Consider the following 16212-nt stretch of genomic DNA (forward strand, 5'->3'; position numbering starts at 1 on the left):
TCTCCAAACCCAAGTATCGTCACCAAACTACCGAACAAGTACGTAGTATACACATTAATTCCCGCTCGCTACCAGAATACACGTGGCAGACCCACGTACTTTCAAGTCAGCTTCCCGCATCCCGGGGAAGCGGGCTGTCGCTGCAAAGGGGGACAGTCTTACATGTCTTGGCGCGCATACAAGCGGTGTGATTATGCAGTATGCGGGCAGGTCCATCAGTGTACACCGACGTATTGAAATGTGCGGATCCGACTTATTCTTCGACACAAAGGATGCAGAATTTGATGTGTGGTGATGTCAGACCGGACTCTGCGGGTCGGACGTAGATAGTAAGTGGATGAGTGTGCACAGTGGATGGTAGTCGTCGGGCCGATTCACAGTGGTCGAGAATTGTCGCGGGCCGGAAAGTGTCGCACTGCGGATGTCGCACTGTATAGGGACGACTGCGACGTTCCTCATTCATCGACGAGTCGGTGTTGTGGTCCCAGAATTCGGCTGCTGTTGATCTGGAATAGTATCAAGAGCAGCATTCCGAACCGCGGACACGGCTTTACTCTCCCCCACCTTCCAATCGTCACCTTTGCGCACGATCTTCGATCGGTCCTTCTCTGCTTTCTTGAGTAGCATTTCCTGAATCTTTGTGTCGCGGCGTTTGCCTTGGACACAGTCGCAAAGACAGCCCTCGGTCGGACAGGCACCGTCTGATAGTACCGGGTCAGCAAACCATGTTGATAGACAATTTGAATGCCCTCCATGTCCACAAAGTGGGCACCACGTCCAGAGTGTAGCTGCAGGCGACGACCAATTGGCGGTAGTGGTCGGCGAGGGACCATCCGCGACCTGATCGTCATCATGGTCTGGATGCGACATGAGTGACGATCGTTGTCTTTTATGTCCTTTATCCTTGAAGGCCGAGCGCGACTTCGCCTTCGATTTCTTCTTTGCAGTGATCGATTCGAAAGCCGGGTATTTGGCCCAGCAGATCGGGCAGGGTGCCTGCGCTCGCTTGCATGATTCGCATCGCATCTTGTCTCTAGGGTTGTTGATCGGTGACTTGCAGCTTAGGCACAGTAGGCCAACTTGTGTTTCTTTCAGCGCTTGCTCGTAGACGGCAGGATATGTCGGATACGCTAATCGACGGAGGGTAGCGGCGGAATTGAATAGCGACAAGGATTGTAGCTGCGCATGGTAGGTGTGGAGGATGGACTCTGCTTGGTAGGGATTGATACCAGTAGCTATCAGTTGGCTCAATTGCGTCGAGAGTATGGCTTTTGCTTGTGCTTGAGTTAGACCTAATGAGACAAAGGTATCACTGAAAGCGTTCAAGACGTCTCCCACATGAACATCTGGAGTATCAGTGGGGCCGTGAGTTTGTGGTAACAATGGGGCTAGAAGCAAAAGAAGAATCGAACTGAACTGTGCATCCGAAGCTTCCGTATGGTAATCGAGAAGATGATTCAGCAGTCCAATGACGGAATAGGGGGAACCGACTTCGGCATTAACGTGCACAGCCTGAAAGTCAGACAGCAGTAATCCTTCCTCGGCTGCTGGGTCGAGAATCGGAGGCGCACCCCCAGACACATGTGGTAATGGAGCGGGTGGCTTAGAGAAATACGGCGATCTCACGTCCTCGAATACATCAGGCACAATGGTTCCGCTTGCCTCCATTTCAGCGTTGAATTCGAACGATGACGAGGAGATACTCGTGAGCGCTTCGGAATCAGAACTGTCATGACGGAGCAGTTGGTTGTTTCGTCGCAGATGTTCCATATCGCGAACAGCTCTCTCTCCACTGTCAAACCCATCCGCCGAACTATGTGGATATGTCTGGTTTGCATGAGCGATACTTTTGCCAATAGGCACTGTTGTTGGAGATATCGAGATACTCTTGCCTAACTCTTGATCTCCAGCGTTCCTTGGCTTTCCAAAGCTGGAGTGTTCCTGCACAGCTTGCCAGTCATCTGACAAGGACTGCTCCTGGCCTACTTGTGAATTGGTACTAGCGAAGGAGCTTGGCATGGAATTGCCCCTCTGAGAATCCGAGGACGCAGAGAACATGGTAAAGCTTTCACCAGAATCATGTCGCTCTAGTGGGGGAGGTATGTTCATGTTAGCGCCATGTGCGCTGTTCGGCGCCAGACTCAATGGGATTCGGGGCGATGCGCGGTAGCTGCCGACCAAAGCACGGCGTTCGTCAATGTCGTCTCCCGAGTGGTACCATTGTGGTCCACTGAACGTTCTTTGCGACGGTGCGAGTGTTTTGTTCGCGTCGACAGGTGGTCCAGTAACAGCGGGCGGAAGCTGATCAATGTCCTCCTGATCAATATCGAGCAAGTCTGGTCTATGAGTGTTGTTCACAGCTTGGTTCATAACTGGACGAGCAAGAGGGGTTGCGAGATTGGACGTGCTCTCTCGCATCGATGGCGATCGGGACGGTGATGCCGGCTTCTCTAGCGTACCCAAGATAGCTCGCACTGCAGGATTTGGGGGGATCGTCAAGCGCTTTTCGTGTGGCTCCATGTGCTCAGAGGACATTTGATGCATCTTCTCAGACGGTCGGAGCGCTGTGTTCTGCGATTGTAGCCTTCTTCGCTGTCTGTGTGACTCGGCACGTCGTCGTGTCGCCACGGCAATGGACGTACCAACGAGTCGCCATGCCTGCGCGAGCCTATAGAAGGCTGCTCGCTGTGCGTACTCGGCGTTCTGCTCAAACATCCTCTCCAGCCGGAGGAAGGAATCCAAGTCAGGTGGATCGGAAAGAGGTATGGTCTTATACTTCTGTGCGAGATACTCGAAGATCTGAGGGTTGGCCACGCCTGGCAATATGCCTCGTATTGCGACCTGATTCGGTCTGAATGACTCGCTATAGGCGACCATGGAATCACTGAGAAACATGACTTTGGGTGCAATGTCAGAGGGCGGGGTACTGCTAAATGATTTGGTTGACCTGTTACTGGCGGTGCGACCATGATGCCGCTTCATTGACGACATCAGGAAGCTGTCATCTAAGCTATCGTCGGCTGAGCTTCTAAGGCTCCCTTTCTCAGGGCTATGGCGGCGTCTTGCACGTGGATCACCAAGGTACGTATCGTCGGGATATGCCAAGCCTGTAGAAGACGGCTGTCGAGACCTCTTCTGGGCAACAGCGGCGACTTCTCCACTTGGCGATACTGCAAGAGCCTGCAGGTTGCGCCGATCTACGGTCTTCGGGGCGTGATGGACGTCGTTTTGCTGGAAAATGCCCTCCTTCCCCACAGTCCACAGAGTGTCACGTGAGTGCCAAAGCATATCGGAGGGAGCACTAGGAAACTTATTAATCTCCCGAAATGGCAGGAACGGTCGACGGAAATCCCACACATGGATGACGGAGTGTTCTCGATCATAAGACGTGGCGAGCTGTGTGCACTGGTAGGCGCCCTTTTCGTGGTACTCGTCGGACCAGTACGGTGGTCTCCAGCGCGCTTGGTAGACTGGGAACGGTGTGTGCAGAACGTAAGCAGCTTTCTGGCGGCGGCCAGTGATGGAGAAGTCCCAGACCTTGACCGTTCGATCGACGCCAGCACTGATTAGATGCTTGCCGTCTGGATGCCAGTCGATGGAAGTGCAGATGCGCTGGTCGTGAGCCGTAATCTTCTGCTTAGGACCCTTGTTATGGCGGAAATCCCATCGCTGGATGGTTCCGTTATCAGTACCGAAAGCGAATTCTACAGCGTCAGTAGGTGACCACTGAACATCACGAATGCCACCGTTCATGCCAGCATAGTGGTCTCGACTGCGACAGACGGTGACGTCTCTGCGCATGTCGCGTAGGTCCCACAGGCGAACGGTGTTGTCGTGGCTCGCAGACAGCAGCAGATGGCCCTGATGAGGGTTGAAAGCCAGCTTGTGTACCTGACGCGTATGCTCGTGCAGTCTGGTGAGCTCGACGCTTGCGCGGTTCAGGTCGTACAGTATGACTTTGCCATTGGCAGCGGCAGTTGCGATATGCGAGCTGAACTGGCCGTGGGACCATTTTACGTCGTGTATGCCCAAGCCCTCGCGCTGGCGGGCATGCGAGTCGGCATAGTGGAGGACAGCAGCACGCAGGTTGGTCTCGTCGACGATCTTGGCATCTTGCACGCGGACAGTTTTTAGGATTTCCTTGCCGGCGAGAACGGCATGGGTACGTTCACGGTTGATGTCGAGGGCAGAGATGTCGAGGCCTGTCTTGTGGCTTGCATCTTGGGAATAGCCTGTGCGGACGCTGCAGAGCCAGAGTTTAGCAGAAGGAGGTGGGCATCAATGGGTAAGAGCGACGGGGCAAACATCAACAACAAAGTGCAGAGACAAAGCATCATGGTGAGAGGGGCAGCCAATCAGAGGGGCGGCAATCTGAGCTACTACTGTACAGGGCATGCGCGTACTCAAGGTAAGTGAGAGTGAAGACGTACCCGGCAAGCTTCGGCACTAGAGGGTTCGGAGGGCCGCCATCTGGGCCATGGGCATGCACACTGGGTGGGCGGGATCCATAGGCAGTGGTCAAGGGCTGCGCAACGAAGCGTTCAAAGTACGAGCGCGACTTTTGCTTGGGCAGTGGCAATGGCGGCGCCGGTGGTATCTTGGGCGACGAGACGGCTGACGTGCGACGGTTTTCAGTCATCTGAGCAGCTCGCTAGGCCGGGGCGTGGCAGCATGGAGCTGTCGCTGCTGCTGCTGCTGCTGCTGCTGAAAGACGTGACTTGGTAGCGACACGCCTCGGTGCGGTGCAGACGGTCAAGAGCTCAGGAAGCGTGTAAGTGTAGCAGCAGTGGTAGTGTGACGAGCTGCAGGCTGCTGCAGGACCGATGCTGATGGTGCACGACTCGCCCGGCGTCCCTGGGAGCATGCAGGCCGGGGTTATCGCGAGGTCTGGATGAAATCCATCATCGGCGCGCACGGACAGGCCTAATGCCTGCTGCATGTGCGCCACAAGTCTACTCGTGCTAGCTCTCTCTCGCCCATGGCACCGTCTCAGCGAGCAACATGTCACCGCGTTTCTCTTCCATAACCTCCATCTCCTCCTTCCTATCCTCGTCCCCCACTCGTTTCTGCCACCCGTGAGTCCTCGCATCAGGGCCTCACATTGCCGTGGAGAAAAGCTCCATCATGGCCGGTCCGCTGCTCCAGGGCGACCTCTCCGCCGCCCACAGCGACCACGACCACGAGAGATGGACCTATGCCGGCCCTGTGCGCAACGCCATCGCCGTCCTGCAATATGCCTATCCCATCGTTATGCTCGTCTTCTTTCTGGCTGCCTTCACCGTTCGCAGCATTGCCGCTTCTAAATCTAATTCTAATATCGCCAAACCTACCACAACCGGCCCTGGGGGAAAGCCGCTTCCTGCCACCGATCCTACCCGCAACTTCGTCAAGAAGCTGGTCCACGATGATGTCACGCACACCCAGAAGCGCGTCTTTGAATGGGTCTCGCTGGCCACGGCCTTCACCTTTGTCGGCAACTCGGTCGTAGTCATTGCCCACGCTCTGGCCAAGACGCAGGAGCACTGGTGGGCTGGCAAGTCCGTCGTGGTAGGTAGCAAGCAACAACAAGCACATCCGCGCTCCACCATGTGCTAACTTGTTCAGATTTACCTCGTCGGCGCCTTCTTCGTCTACTGTCTCTTCCTCATCTCTCTCCTCGATTCCAAGCCATCTCCGACCGAGGCGCATCTGGCAACATGGAGTCTGGCAACAGTCCTAGAAATAGTCCTCGTCGCCCTCTCGTTTGCCGTTTATACGCACCCTCACAAGGAGCCCACCGCCGGCCCACCGGCCAAGCGACTACGATTTGGAATGACCCAGTGGGAGTCCGCCGAGGTCGCCATGGACCTACTTCGCATCCTACTGCTCCTCGCACTTATCACCTTCTACGTACTGTTCGTCATAGTGCCACAGCGCAAATCCCAGCGAGAGTCCGGAAGTCCATCTGAAAACACTTCCCTGCTAAGTAGCGCCGATCAAAACGGTCATGCGGAGAACGGTCACGCGAACGGCTCATATGGCTCAGTCCACCCCGTCGGTGGCAAACATCAGCACACCGAGGGTGCACCGCCCGCCTGGAGCAGGCCTACTGGCGCACCTGCGCGCAGTTGGTGGGAATATATCAAAGGCTATCACGTCTTCTTCCCTTACCTCTGGCCTTCCAAGGATCGCAAGCTGCAGCTCGTAGTCATCGCGTGTTTCTTGCTCGTCCTAGCGCAGCGCGCCGTCAACGTTGTCGTGCCAGATCTCACAGGTGAGATTGTGGACCGCCTCAAGGACCCTTCAAGAGGAAATCCATGGACTGCCATCATGCTCTACATTGGCTTTCGCTTTCTGCAGGGTAGCAATGGTCTACTCGGTGCGGCGCGATCTGCATTGTGGATTCCTGTTTCGCAGTATTCGTATCGCGAACTGTCAGTTGCGGCATTTGAGCACGTGCATAGTCTTAGTCTTGACTTCCACCTCGGCAAAAAGACTGGCGAGGTCCTATCCGCCCTAGGAAAGGGCAGTTCCATCAACACGTTCCTCGAGCAGGTGACCTTTTCAGTGGTGCCCATGCTCATCGATTTGGCCGTTGCCATTGCCTATTTCCTCATCAGATTCGATGCTTACTACGCCCTGGTTATTGCCATCATCACCTTCTGGTACATCTATCTGACCATTCGCATGGCGCAGTGGCGCGCTGAGATCCGTCGAGAAATGGTCAATGCCGACAGAGAAGAAGATGCAGTCAAGTAAGTGATCATCTGTAGGTTTTACCATCTAGCTAACCTTTGCAGGAACGACTCCATGGTTTCATATGAGACGGTCAAGTATTTCAACGCCGAAGCGTACGAATTCAACCGCTACCGTGAAGCTGTTAGGAAGTATCAGAACGCTGAGTACAAGGTCATGTTATCGCTGAACATCATGAACATCACACAGAACATGGTTTTCATGATCGGACTACTCGTCACATGCTTCATCGCAGCATACCAAGTTGCGGCCGGAATTCTCGAGGTCGGCAGATTTGTGTCGCTTCTCACGTATATGAGCCAACTGCAAAGCCCTCTCAACTTCTTTGGTACCTTTTACCGGATGATCCAGTCTGCCATGATCAACTCTGAGCGCATGCTTGAGCTGTTCAAAGAGCAGCCCACTGTGGTCGACAAGGAGGATGCCCAACCTCTGGCCTCGTGTGAGGGTAATCTTCGCTTCCAGGATGTACACTTTGCCTACGACCAGCGCAAGCCAGCGCTGACAGGCCTCGACTTTTACTGCGAGCCAGGCACGACTACTGCTTTTGTTGGTGAATCCGGTGGAGGTAAATCGACCGTCTTCCGTCTACTCTACCGATTCTACAACACCATGTCTGGTAGCATTCAGGTTGATGGACATGATGTTGAAGATCTTACCATCGACTCGGTGCGCAGCCACATTGGCGTTGTGCCTCAAGACACTGTGCTCTTCAATGAGACACTCATGTATAATCTCAAGTATGCAAACCCAGAGGCAACCGACGAACAGGTGCACGAGGCGTGTAGAGCTGCCAGCATCCACGACAAGATTATGACGTTCCCGGACAAGTATGAGACCAAGGTTGGTGATCGCGGCCTGCGACTTTCCGGAGGTGAGAAGCAGCGTGTCGCTATTGCCCGCACGATTCTGAAGAATCCTCGTATCATCATGCTTGACGAAGCTACTGCCGCTCTCGACACCGAGACGGAGCAACACATCCAGGAAGCATTCACGACACTGGCCAAGGGCCGCACTATGCTCATCATCGCTCATCGTCTTAGTACCATCACCCATGCTGACCAGATTCTCGTCTTGCATAAGGGCAGGGTTCAGGAGCGGGGAACGCATGAAGAGCTGCTTGATCGCAACGGCCACTACGCCGCCATGTGGAAGAAGCAAATCCGCGCTCAGAGAGCCGCTGAGCAAGCTCAGTACCTTAAAGACAAGGCTGATAGACTGCGCCGGGAGTCCAAGGATGGAACCATTGGCTTCGAAGACGGAAGCAGCAGCCACTCAAGTTCTGATGACGAGAATGCGAAGAAGATTCGCTCTATAAGTCAGAACGCGTCGAATCAAGAGGAAACGTCAGGTAAACCGCATGGCCATCCTTAGTCTGGCAGGCCGTTGTTTTTCTGAGTTTAGTTGCTGCTTGAAAGCAACCCTCATTCACCATAGCAATTTTGCAGGAACTATCCGGACGTAAAGATGGCCAGTTTTCGGTCACTAGAGCACTCTTTTATGAGTCGCGCTGTTGCAACTACCTTCGGACCCGGACTAGTCACCTACTTACCACACTCCTTCTAAAACCGAAGCCCTAAACCTCCGTCCAATCCAAAAATCGCTTTTGTATTTCCCTGGAACCACCTTTCCACTTTTTCGTACCGGAGTTGACTGAGAAAGAGATCGTAATAATTGGCTGTTTCTGTATTGTCACAATATACGCATGGATGATGGGAATGAAGTGTTAGTTGGGTAAGGATGGGGCGGTGATTTGTTGTTTTATACCAAAGAAAGGACGTGGGTCATGGATGGATTACACAAACAAAGCAACCCTCAAGGGTTTTCGCGACGACAGGGCGCATTGTCGTGTCGCGGTGGCGTATGAGAAATGATTTTACGGATAGCGTGGGCTGATGTTGCGTTTTTGTCCATTTTTTTTATCATGCACCTAAAAAAATATTATACGTGACATAGAGGTATCGAAAATGTACATGTTTGAATCAAGATTGCTGACCTCGACTTGTCCTTGGCGCTACATCATGGTTCTGATATGATCAACCATCTAACACTACATGTTTATGTTACTACCTGCCTCGTGAGCATTCAATCCGGGATCACTCAAAGGTAGCATTCACCACGGATAGGGGCTGTTTGTGTAATATCGTTGTCTCATACTCTATGCATTACTGTATCGTATGTCTGCTTTGAGCGCAAATTTAGTTAGCTGCTCATGCCAGTCTAGAAGGCTCGTCCGAGCTGTGGTATGTGATGCTACTCCTCCATCTCCACGTCGTCACCACTAGACGCGTTGCCGTTTTGCCGTGAGTTGGACTTGGGTACTGAGGCTTCCTTGTCGATCATCTGCCGTGAGACGGAGACGATGTTGTCTTCGATCAGCTGCTGGCCGACGTCCGAGATGTCTGTGATGGGTTGTTAGCATTCTCTTGGCGTAATAAGTATATTTGAACATACGCTTCTTTGGATCGACCTTTCCGACGTATCGTGTCTTCAATTGATCCTTGGTCAACTCGGTTTCCTCCTTGACACGTTTCTCGTAACCGTCTGCCAGAGTGACGAGCTTCTGCAGCTTGTCGGTATTCCGCTCGCCCTCACCCTTGAAGTCGTCCATGAGCAAGGCCTCTGTCCATACATGCTTGTGAAGGTTCATCAGCATGTTCTCCTCCAACGCAGTCTTTCGGTAGTTGATGCCGATAGAGTAGTAGTGGCGGTTCAGGCCATGAATAAGCGCCTGGATCGATGGCTTGTTGAGGTGGCCAACGTTGGAGGTGGTCTGGCGGGGCTCGTGGCCCATCATGAGAGCCTGGGGGTTGATGAGGCGGAAAGCATCGATGACGACTTTGCCCTTGACCGACTGGATGGGGTCAACGACGACGGCGACGGCGCGAGGTGTGAGCTGCTCGAATGACTGCTGTGTGTTGATATCGACCGATGACAGCCAGCAGCCGAAACCAGGATGTGAGTGGTACCAGCCGACGACGGTCTCTTGCCTGTGTTTGTCAGCACTGGATGTCTGTAATGGGAGCGGTGGCGGCTTCAAGAGTCCAACCGGTAGATACACACCTTCCCGTTTGTCTCAACATGTCCATCATCTTGGTTTGGAAGACGGGGTCTACAGCCTCGACAGAGACACCGGTTCCTGACTGCGGCATAGCGAAGACATCCACCACCCGTACTGTGTAATCATCCACAAACTCGCCCAGCATCAGACCCATGACTTCCATGGGCACACCGGCCCGACCGTGTCGCAGCATCTTGAGCAATGCCAGCGATGAGATGTAGACGGTTTCCGAGTTGTCGATCAGGTTGGTGTCGCCTTGGGGTCCTCCCATACCGCCCATGCCACCTCGGGCGGCGGCAAGCATACTGGTTAACCGATCCATGGTAGTGTATTGGCGATGGCGCTGTAGGTTTTGCGAGTGCGGTGTTTGGAGAGTAGTCGAGCGTGACAGTGGGTTGGGCGGAGCAAGTGTTTGGGTAGGCGGCGGCGATGATGAAGCTGTTGATGCTCGAGCTCTCTCACGTAACTGCGCGACTGCCAGATGCGGCGATTCGGTTATTCCGGAACCGGGGCTAGGCAGGGGTGCCCTGTCGCAGCTCGATCCATGGATGCTCAATGGCGCGCGAGGGTCTTTGTTAGAGCTCCCGCCATCTCTCCTACAGACCCCTCCACCTTTCCTTGATCGCTGACACTCGAGCACTGCGTATATCTGAACTCACCCTTCTCTGCTACCTCCCGTCCAAAATCATCTCCACCTCTCAAAGCATCATCACCACAATCCCCCACAGTCGCATAGCTGTGCGCAGCCGACAAAGATATGGCTACCACCGACATGGCGCCCACGACGGGCTCCGCTTCTTTGAACAACGGCGTCGCGTCGCAACCAAAAAAGGTCGCCTACTTCTACGACTCCGACGTCGGCAACTATGCCTATGTAGCAGGACATCCCATGAAGCCCCACCGCATACGCATGGCGCATAGCTTGATCATGAACTATGGCCTGTACACCAAGATGGAGATTTACGTAGGCAGAACCCTGATTTAGGCCCGCGTGCATCTCTGCTAACACACAGCAGCGCGCAAAACCAGCCTCCAAATACGAAATGACGCAATTCCATACAGATGAATACATAGAGTTTTTGCACAAAGTCACACCCGACAACATGGAAAGCTTCACGCGCGAACAGAGCAAGTACAATGTTGGTGACGACTGCCCAGTCTTTGATGGTCTTTTTGAGTTCTGCGGCATCAGTGCCGGTGGAACTATGGAGGGTGCTGCACGCTTGAACCGAGGAAAGTGCGATGTCGCTGTCAACTGGGCCGGAGGACTGCATCACGCAAAGAAGAGCGAGGCTAGTGGTTTCTGCTACGTCAACGACATCGTCTTGGGCATCATCGAGCTACTCAGATACAAGCAGCGCGTGCTGTACATTGATATTGACGTTCACCACGGTGACGGTGTCGAGGAAGCCTTTTACACGACCGATCGCGTCATGACAGTCTCTTTCCACAAGTACGGCGAGTACTTCCCAGGTACCGGCGAACTACGCGACATTGGTGTCGGCAGCGGCAAAAACTACTCGGTCAACTTCCCTCTTCGCGACGGCATCACCGACGACACATACCGCAACATCTTCGAGCCCGTCATCGAGGCTGTTATGACATACTATGGGCCAGAGGCTATCGTCTTGCAGTGCGGTGGTGACAGTCTCTCGGGTGACAGACTTGGCTGCTTCAACTTGAGCATGGACGGCCACGCCAACTGTGTCAAGTACGTTAAGAGCTTTGGTGTCCCAGTTATCGTACTTGGAGGTGGTGGCTACACCATGAGAAACGTAGCACGAACCTGGGCCTACGAAACAGGAGAGCTCGTCTCGACCAAAATGTCCAAGCAGCTGCCTTTCAACGACTATTACGAATATTTCGCTCCCGACTACGAGCTGGACGTCCGACCGTCAAACATGGAAAACGCAAACTCTCACGACTACCTGCATAAGATTAAATCTGCCGTCATCGAGAACATCCGAAGAACCGGAAGGCCGTCAGTTGAAGCTTTTACCACTATACCCGATGTACCCACGTCGCTGCTACGCGCGGCTGACTCAGACGCTGAAGATGAAGACGATGACATTGATGCCGATGAAAACAAGGACGTACGAATGACACAACGCCAGCGCGACAAGCAGGTAGAGCACGATGGCGAGCTATACGACGCAAGCGATGACGAGGATTACAAAAACAGTCTTGGAGTGCGTGCTCAACCTGGTACCAAGAAGAAGCGGAACATCACCGACTTCCCTAATCCTAACGCTGCTCCGGCGGACGATCTGGACGGCATGGAAGAGATCAATGGTGAAAGCGCCGTATCAACACGCCAAGCATCCGCAGCCGCCAAGTCGCGCACGCAAACTCCCGCTACTGGCGAGCAAGAAGCAGACGATGACGGTGACATTGACATGGATGCACCGCCCGCTGTACCTGCTCCTGCTGATAACCCGGACCAGTCTCAGTCGCCCACAGGAGGTGTCGTGACCCCACCTGAATCCCCACCCACCGCACCGACAGCGATGGCACCCACATCTGCCCCGACGGCAGATGTCGAGATGGAAGACAATGCGGACAAGGAAGAAATTGCTGCAGCTAAGGAAGAGGGTGAAACAGAACGCGATTCTGAGAACGTCAAGGGCGAAGTCCGGACCGAGGTTGCAAAAGATTAGCCACTTCATCGCGGTGTTTTAGTGCATTTGGGAGGCGTTTGTTCTTCAGTCGCACTGTTCTTGGGTAAACTCTTTCTGACGGGTAGCGGGCAGGTGTTTTGGTGTGATGGGAAATGGCTTGAGTCTCTCTAGCTAAGGATACCTTTTGGATTTTCTTTTCTGTTATTTTGATGCGAAGTTCTCATCATCCGTCTACCATTTCAAGCTCCACTGGCTAGAAAGATTATGGACAACTAAGCAACAATCAACTTTACATCTCAAAGTCCTCTCCATTCCTCTCTGCCCTCTGCCTTACTTCTTAGCATCTCAACAATAATCTTCCCAAGCCACGACATCCCACACAGGCTTGTTTCCCACTTTCTTCTCCCTTTCTTCGCCTTTCGTGCTCACTTCACATGCACCCACCATATCCTCGTCGCCATCTAACAAACCTCCAATAACACGCTCAGCAATAGCACATAAGTTAGTGACTAGGCATTTCCGATGACCCATGGTACCGATTGTCCGGATCAGCACACGGATGCGCGGCCTGGACGATGTTGATGCAGATGCAGATGCAGGTGCAGACGACGAGGCGGTCTCGTGGACGACTAAAGCAATCTTGTGTGCCATAGCTACTCCTCCTCCAGGGCTGACAACCGGTACGTCGACGATGGGTACGCTGACGATGAGGGGATTGATGTGGGGATCGTTGAGGTAGTAGCGTGAGAGGAAGGCAAGATGCTTAGCTGTCTCGTTCATGATATCTTTAGAGATGTCGTGCTGGGCCAATTGGAGATTGAGCTCTGAGAAGATGCGCACACGGACCGGGTCGATGGGTTGAGCCATCTTTGAAATTTGGTATTGTTTTAGGACGATCCGATCGGAGGGTGACTAAAGTGATGTTATAGTCAATGGGAAGGCTTTATTGGAAGGTTGCTTGTTCCTTTTTAGCCCTATGTTATTGCCATGCTGTAGAGACTGGCAAACTGTGTCGTTGTTTTGAAAGAACTGACCGATGCATGCGTGATACAAGCTGCGTCAATTGCCAAGTTTGCTACAAGAAGGCCTCGATCTATGTTCAAGACACTCATTTGAAAAACTGCTTGTTCGAGCCCTGGAGTTTTCCTCTATAGTTGATTGTCTACGTACGCAGAATCATTATCCGATGATTGTATTTTGAGATCAAAGCACCAAAGCCATCTCATCCAGGTCAATATCCAATCCCGAACTCAACTGCGGAATCTGTTTGTAGTCACTTTCATCCAACGTTCTCCTTATGAACTTGAGTGTCTGTGTGCCAGTCAGTCAAACCATGATCGGTCAAAAACATTGTGCTTAGCACTCACTTCAGCATAACTTGGGCTTTGATCGCTCTTCATCATTTCCAAAAACGCCCATGTCATAGCACCTGTCGGCTCTCCTTCTATGCGCGCATCCGCACTCGTTTGATCGTCTCTACAGCCAGAGAACATTGTCACCATCTTCCGTTCGCTCCCGTACTGTCCCGCAAATTCTCCGCTTTCCAGGCCTTCCTCCTCTTCTTCCCCGAAATGTTTCAGGCCCTTAAAGAAGGTGCTGGCACCTGCGAGCAACTCCTTCGCCTCACCGACTTTACTGTAGGAGAAGCCACCGGAGATGATATCGCGAGCTTCGTCGGCGAGCCTAAGCCCAGCTTTCAGGTTGTCCATCAGATTAATCTGACCATCGCTATCAGAGCGATAGACATAAGGCAGTTCGAGTGCGCTGCCAGAGTGGCAACAGTCCATGACGACGAAGAGAGTGCAGTCACGGGCCATATAGGTAACAAGATGCTCATGGAGAATGGTACTGGAGATCTGACCCCGCTGTTCGAAATCCACAGGAACGATCGAAGCATCCATACCCGTGGTCCTATTGCCATCTACATCTGCAATTTGTCCGCCGTGGCCTGAGTAGTGCAGAAATAGCGTGCAACCAGGTTCAGAGACGAGCCAATCCATGGCTGCGAGGAGGTTGTGGCCTGTGGGGAAGTAGGGTGAGTCGTATGGCACTTCAGGACGATCAGTCAAGATGACACGGTCTTTGTGTGAGTTATTATAGCCGCGGTAGGAAAGGAATTCAGCCATGTTGTCTACATCGGAATGGCAGCCCTTCAGTTCGTGGCTACTGCCAACATAGTTGATGCCGATGAGGAGACTCTTCTTGCGTCTGTAGGACATGTTGGGCTGAAATATGATGATTGAAGGTAAGAGTTGAATTGAAGGATCGAGGGTAAGATTGACGATAGGGGTGGCTGAAAAGTGGCGGAGGTTTGTAGCGTGCTGTCAAGTTGGAGGGGTAGTGAATGATGTGGCTGATCACTGCCCAATCAATCCTAGCAGGCCGACGCGTCGCTCCGCCCACGTGCATGCGCGATTGTCGGGTACAATCGCGTACAATAGAACATGCCTGCATTTTGATCAAGTTTGAAGGCTTTGGGCTTGCATTCGTGCGTCTTTGGCTCAGTGCGGACAGGCCAGAGAATATGACGTCATTCACCAGCACGAGGACTGTGGTCCATTCTTGAACGTCGATAGCTGTGGCATATACCGCGTGCCGCCACTACTCCACTATGAACCGCGATATCAGTCCACCGCCTGCGAAACGACGCAAAACCAGCTCCGATACGGTGACGGCTTCCCGACAAACAGTGCCTGCAAACACCCCTGCACCTCTCCCACCACACAACGCAAACTCCCTACGTATCTTTTCCTGGAACATTAATGGTATTCTTCCATTCTTACAAAAGCCCATAACATCCTTTTTTGAACCCACCAAAGCTAAAGGTACCCAGGATGGGTCTCCAAAACACGCATTACTACCAGCGTCCTTGAGGGCGTTTCTACAACGACACCAATGGCCATCAATACTCTTCCTGCAAGAAGTAAAAATCGCACCTGCGGACGAGCGGACCCAAAACTCTGTCAAGGCAGCCTTGAAATCTTATTTGCCAGCAGAATTAGCATATGCCGATGAATGTGGCCCGTTGTATGAAGCATACTTTACGCTCCCAACCGACAGATTTAACGCGCGCGGACCCAAAGGAAGCGGCAAGATATACGGTGTATGCAGTATCGTCCGTCACGATCTCATGGATACTTATCATATCGCCATGCGAACAGTAGATTGGGATAAAGAAGGACGGATCCACATTGTGGAAGTCAAGTCGAGGACCAGTGAAGCGAAACTAGCAATTTTCAATATCTACGCTGTGAACGGAACTGATAACGCCTATTTTGATCCCTCAACAGGCGCCAGAATAGGCACGCGGCATGATAGGAAACGCAAATTTCATGTTCTGCTAATGCGAGAATGCAAGGAGCTGGAGGCACAAGGATGGGATGTGTTGTTGGCAGGTGATATGAATGTTGCCCTTGATGAGCGAGATGGACATCCCAAGTTACGTATCTTCCCACAGACACACGTTATCAATCGAGCGGACTTCCATGCTAAGCTGCTGAATGGTAATGGGAAAGACAAGAATGATGGCTTTGGTGGTGTTGATGTTTGGAGAAAGATGCACGAAGAAGAGCGACGGTATACGTATTTTTCGCGAGGCCGGAAATGGGGAAGTAGTGGTGATAGAGTGGACTACTTTATCGCTGGGAGAAAGGCGTGGGAGAAAGGATGTGTCAAGGCTTGTGGAGTAATGGATAGCGAAAAAGAGATGGGGCCAGGTGATCATGTGCCAATTTGGGCGGACTTTGAACTGAAAGCGGAAGACGAGAAGCAAGAAAAGCGATAAGAAAGAAATATGAA

The 16212-nt window shown here is 52.8% G+C and overlaps 7 protein-coding genes across 7 annotated transcripts; 3 read left to right on the forward strand and 4 right to left on the reverse strand.

The window, feature by feature from the left end:
• Positions 1-459: 459 nt before the first annotated feature.
• AA0111_g5966 (hypothetical protein) lies at positions 460-4639 on the reverse strand (the record flags this gene model as incomplete). The annotated part of the gene is made up of 2 exons (XM_028652136.1): positions 460-4243; positions 4431-4639. 2 exons carry the CDS (start codon positions 4637-4639, stop codon positions 460-462), a joined length of 3993 nt encoding a protein of 1330 aa, XP_028506341.1.
• A 485-nt stretch (positions 4640-5124) lies between these two features.
• Positions 5125-8109, forward strand: AA0111_g5967 (Heavy metal tolerance protein; the record flags this gene model as incomplete). Its single annotated transcript, XM_028652137.1, has 3 exons — positions 5125-5547; positions 5605-6734; positions 6780-8109. The coding sequence occupies 3 exons, from the start codon at positions 5125-5127 to the stop codon at positions 8107-8109; spliced, it is 2883 nt and encodes a 960-aa protein (XP_028506342.1).
• An 879-nt stretch (positions 8110-8988) lies between these two features.
• On the reverse strand, positions 8989-10118 carry AA0111_g5968 (26S proteasome regulatory subunit; the record flags this gene model as incomplete). The annotated part of the gene is made up of 3 exons (XM_028652138.1): positions 8989-9137; positions 9190-9725; positions 9799-10118. 3 exons carry the CDS (start codon positions 10116-10118, stop codon positions 8989-8991), a joined length of 1005 nt encoding a protein of 334 aa, XP_028506345.1.
• Positions 10119-10568: 450 nt separating this feature from the next.
• On the forward strand, positions 10569-12453 carry AA0111_g5969 (Histone deacetylase; the record flags this gene model as incomplete). The annotated part of the gene is made up of 2 exons (XM_028652139.1): positions 10569-10760; positions 10813-12453. 2 exons carry the CDS (start codon positions 10569-10571, stop codon positions 12451-12453), a joined length of 1833 nt encoding a protein of 610 aa, XP_028506346.1.
• A 306-nt stretch (positions 12454-12759) lies between these two features.
• AA0111_g5970 (hypothetical protein) lies at positions 12760-13281 on the reverse strand (the record flags this gene model as incomplete). The annotated part of the gene is made up of 1 exon (XM_028652141.1): positions 12760-13281. The coding sequence occupies one exon, from the start codon at positions 13279-13281 to the stop codon at positions 12760-12762; it is 522 nt and encodes a 173-aa protein (XP_028506509.1).
• Positions 13282-13617: 336 nt separating this feature from the next.
• Positions 13618-14633, reverse strand: AA0111_g5971 (hypothetical protein; the record flags this gene model as incomplete). Its single annotated transcript, XM_028652142.1, has 2 exons — positions 13618-13725; positions 13782-14633. The coding sequence occupies 2 exons, from the start codon at positions 14631-14633 to the stop codon at positions 13618-13620; spliced, it is 960 nt and encodes a 319-aa protein (XP_028506508.1).
• A 392-nt stretch (positions 14634-15025) lies between these two features.
• Positions 15026-16198, forward strand: AA0111_g5972 (hypothetical protein; the record flags this gene model as incomplete). Its single annotated transcript, XM_028652143.1, has 1 exon — positions 15026-16198. The coding sequence occupies one exon, from the start codon at positions 15026-15028 to the stop codon at positions 16196-16198; it is 1173 nt and encodes a 390-aa protein (XP_028506511.1).
• Positions 16199-16212: the final 14 nt, after the last annotated feature.

Source organism: Alternaria arborescens (assembly GCF_004154835.1).
Source record: "Alternaria arborescens strain FERA 675 chromosome Unknown contig_12, whole genome shotgun sequence".
Lineage (NCBI taxonomy): Eukaryota > Fungi > Ascomycota > Dothideomycetes > Pleosporales > Pleosporaceae > Alternaria > Alternaria arborescens.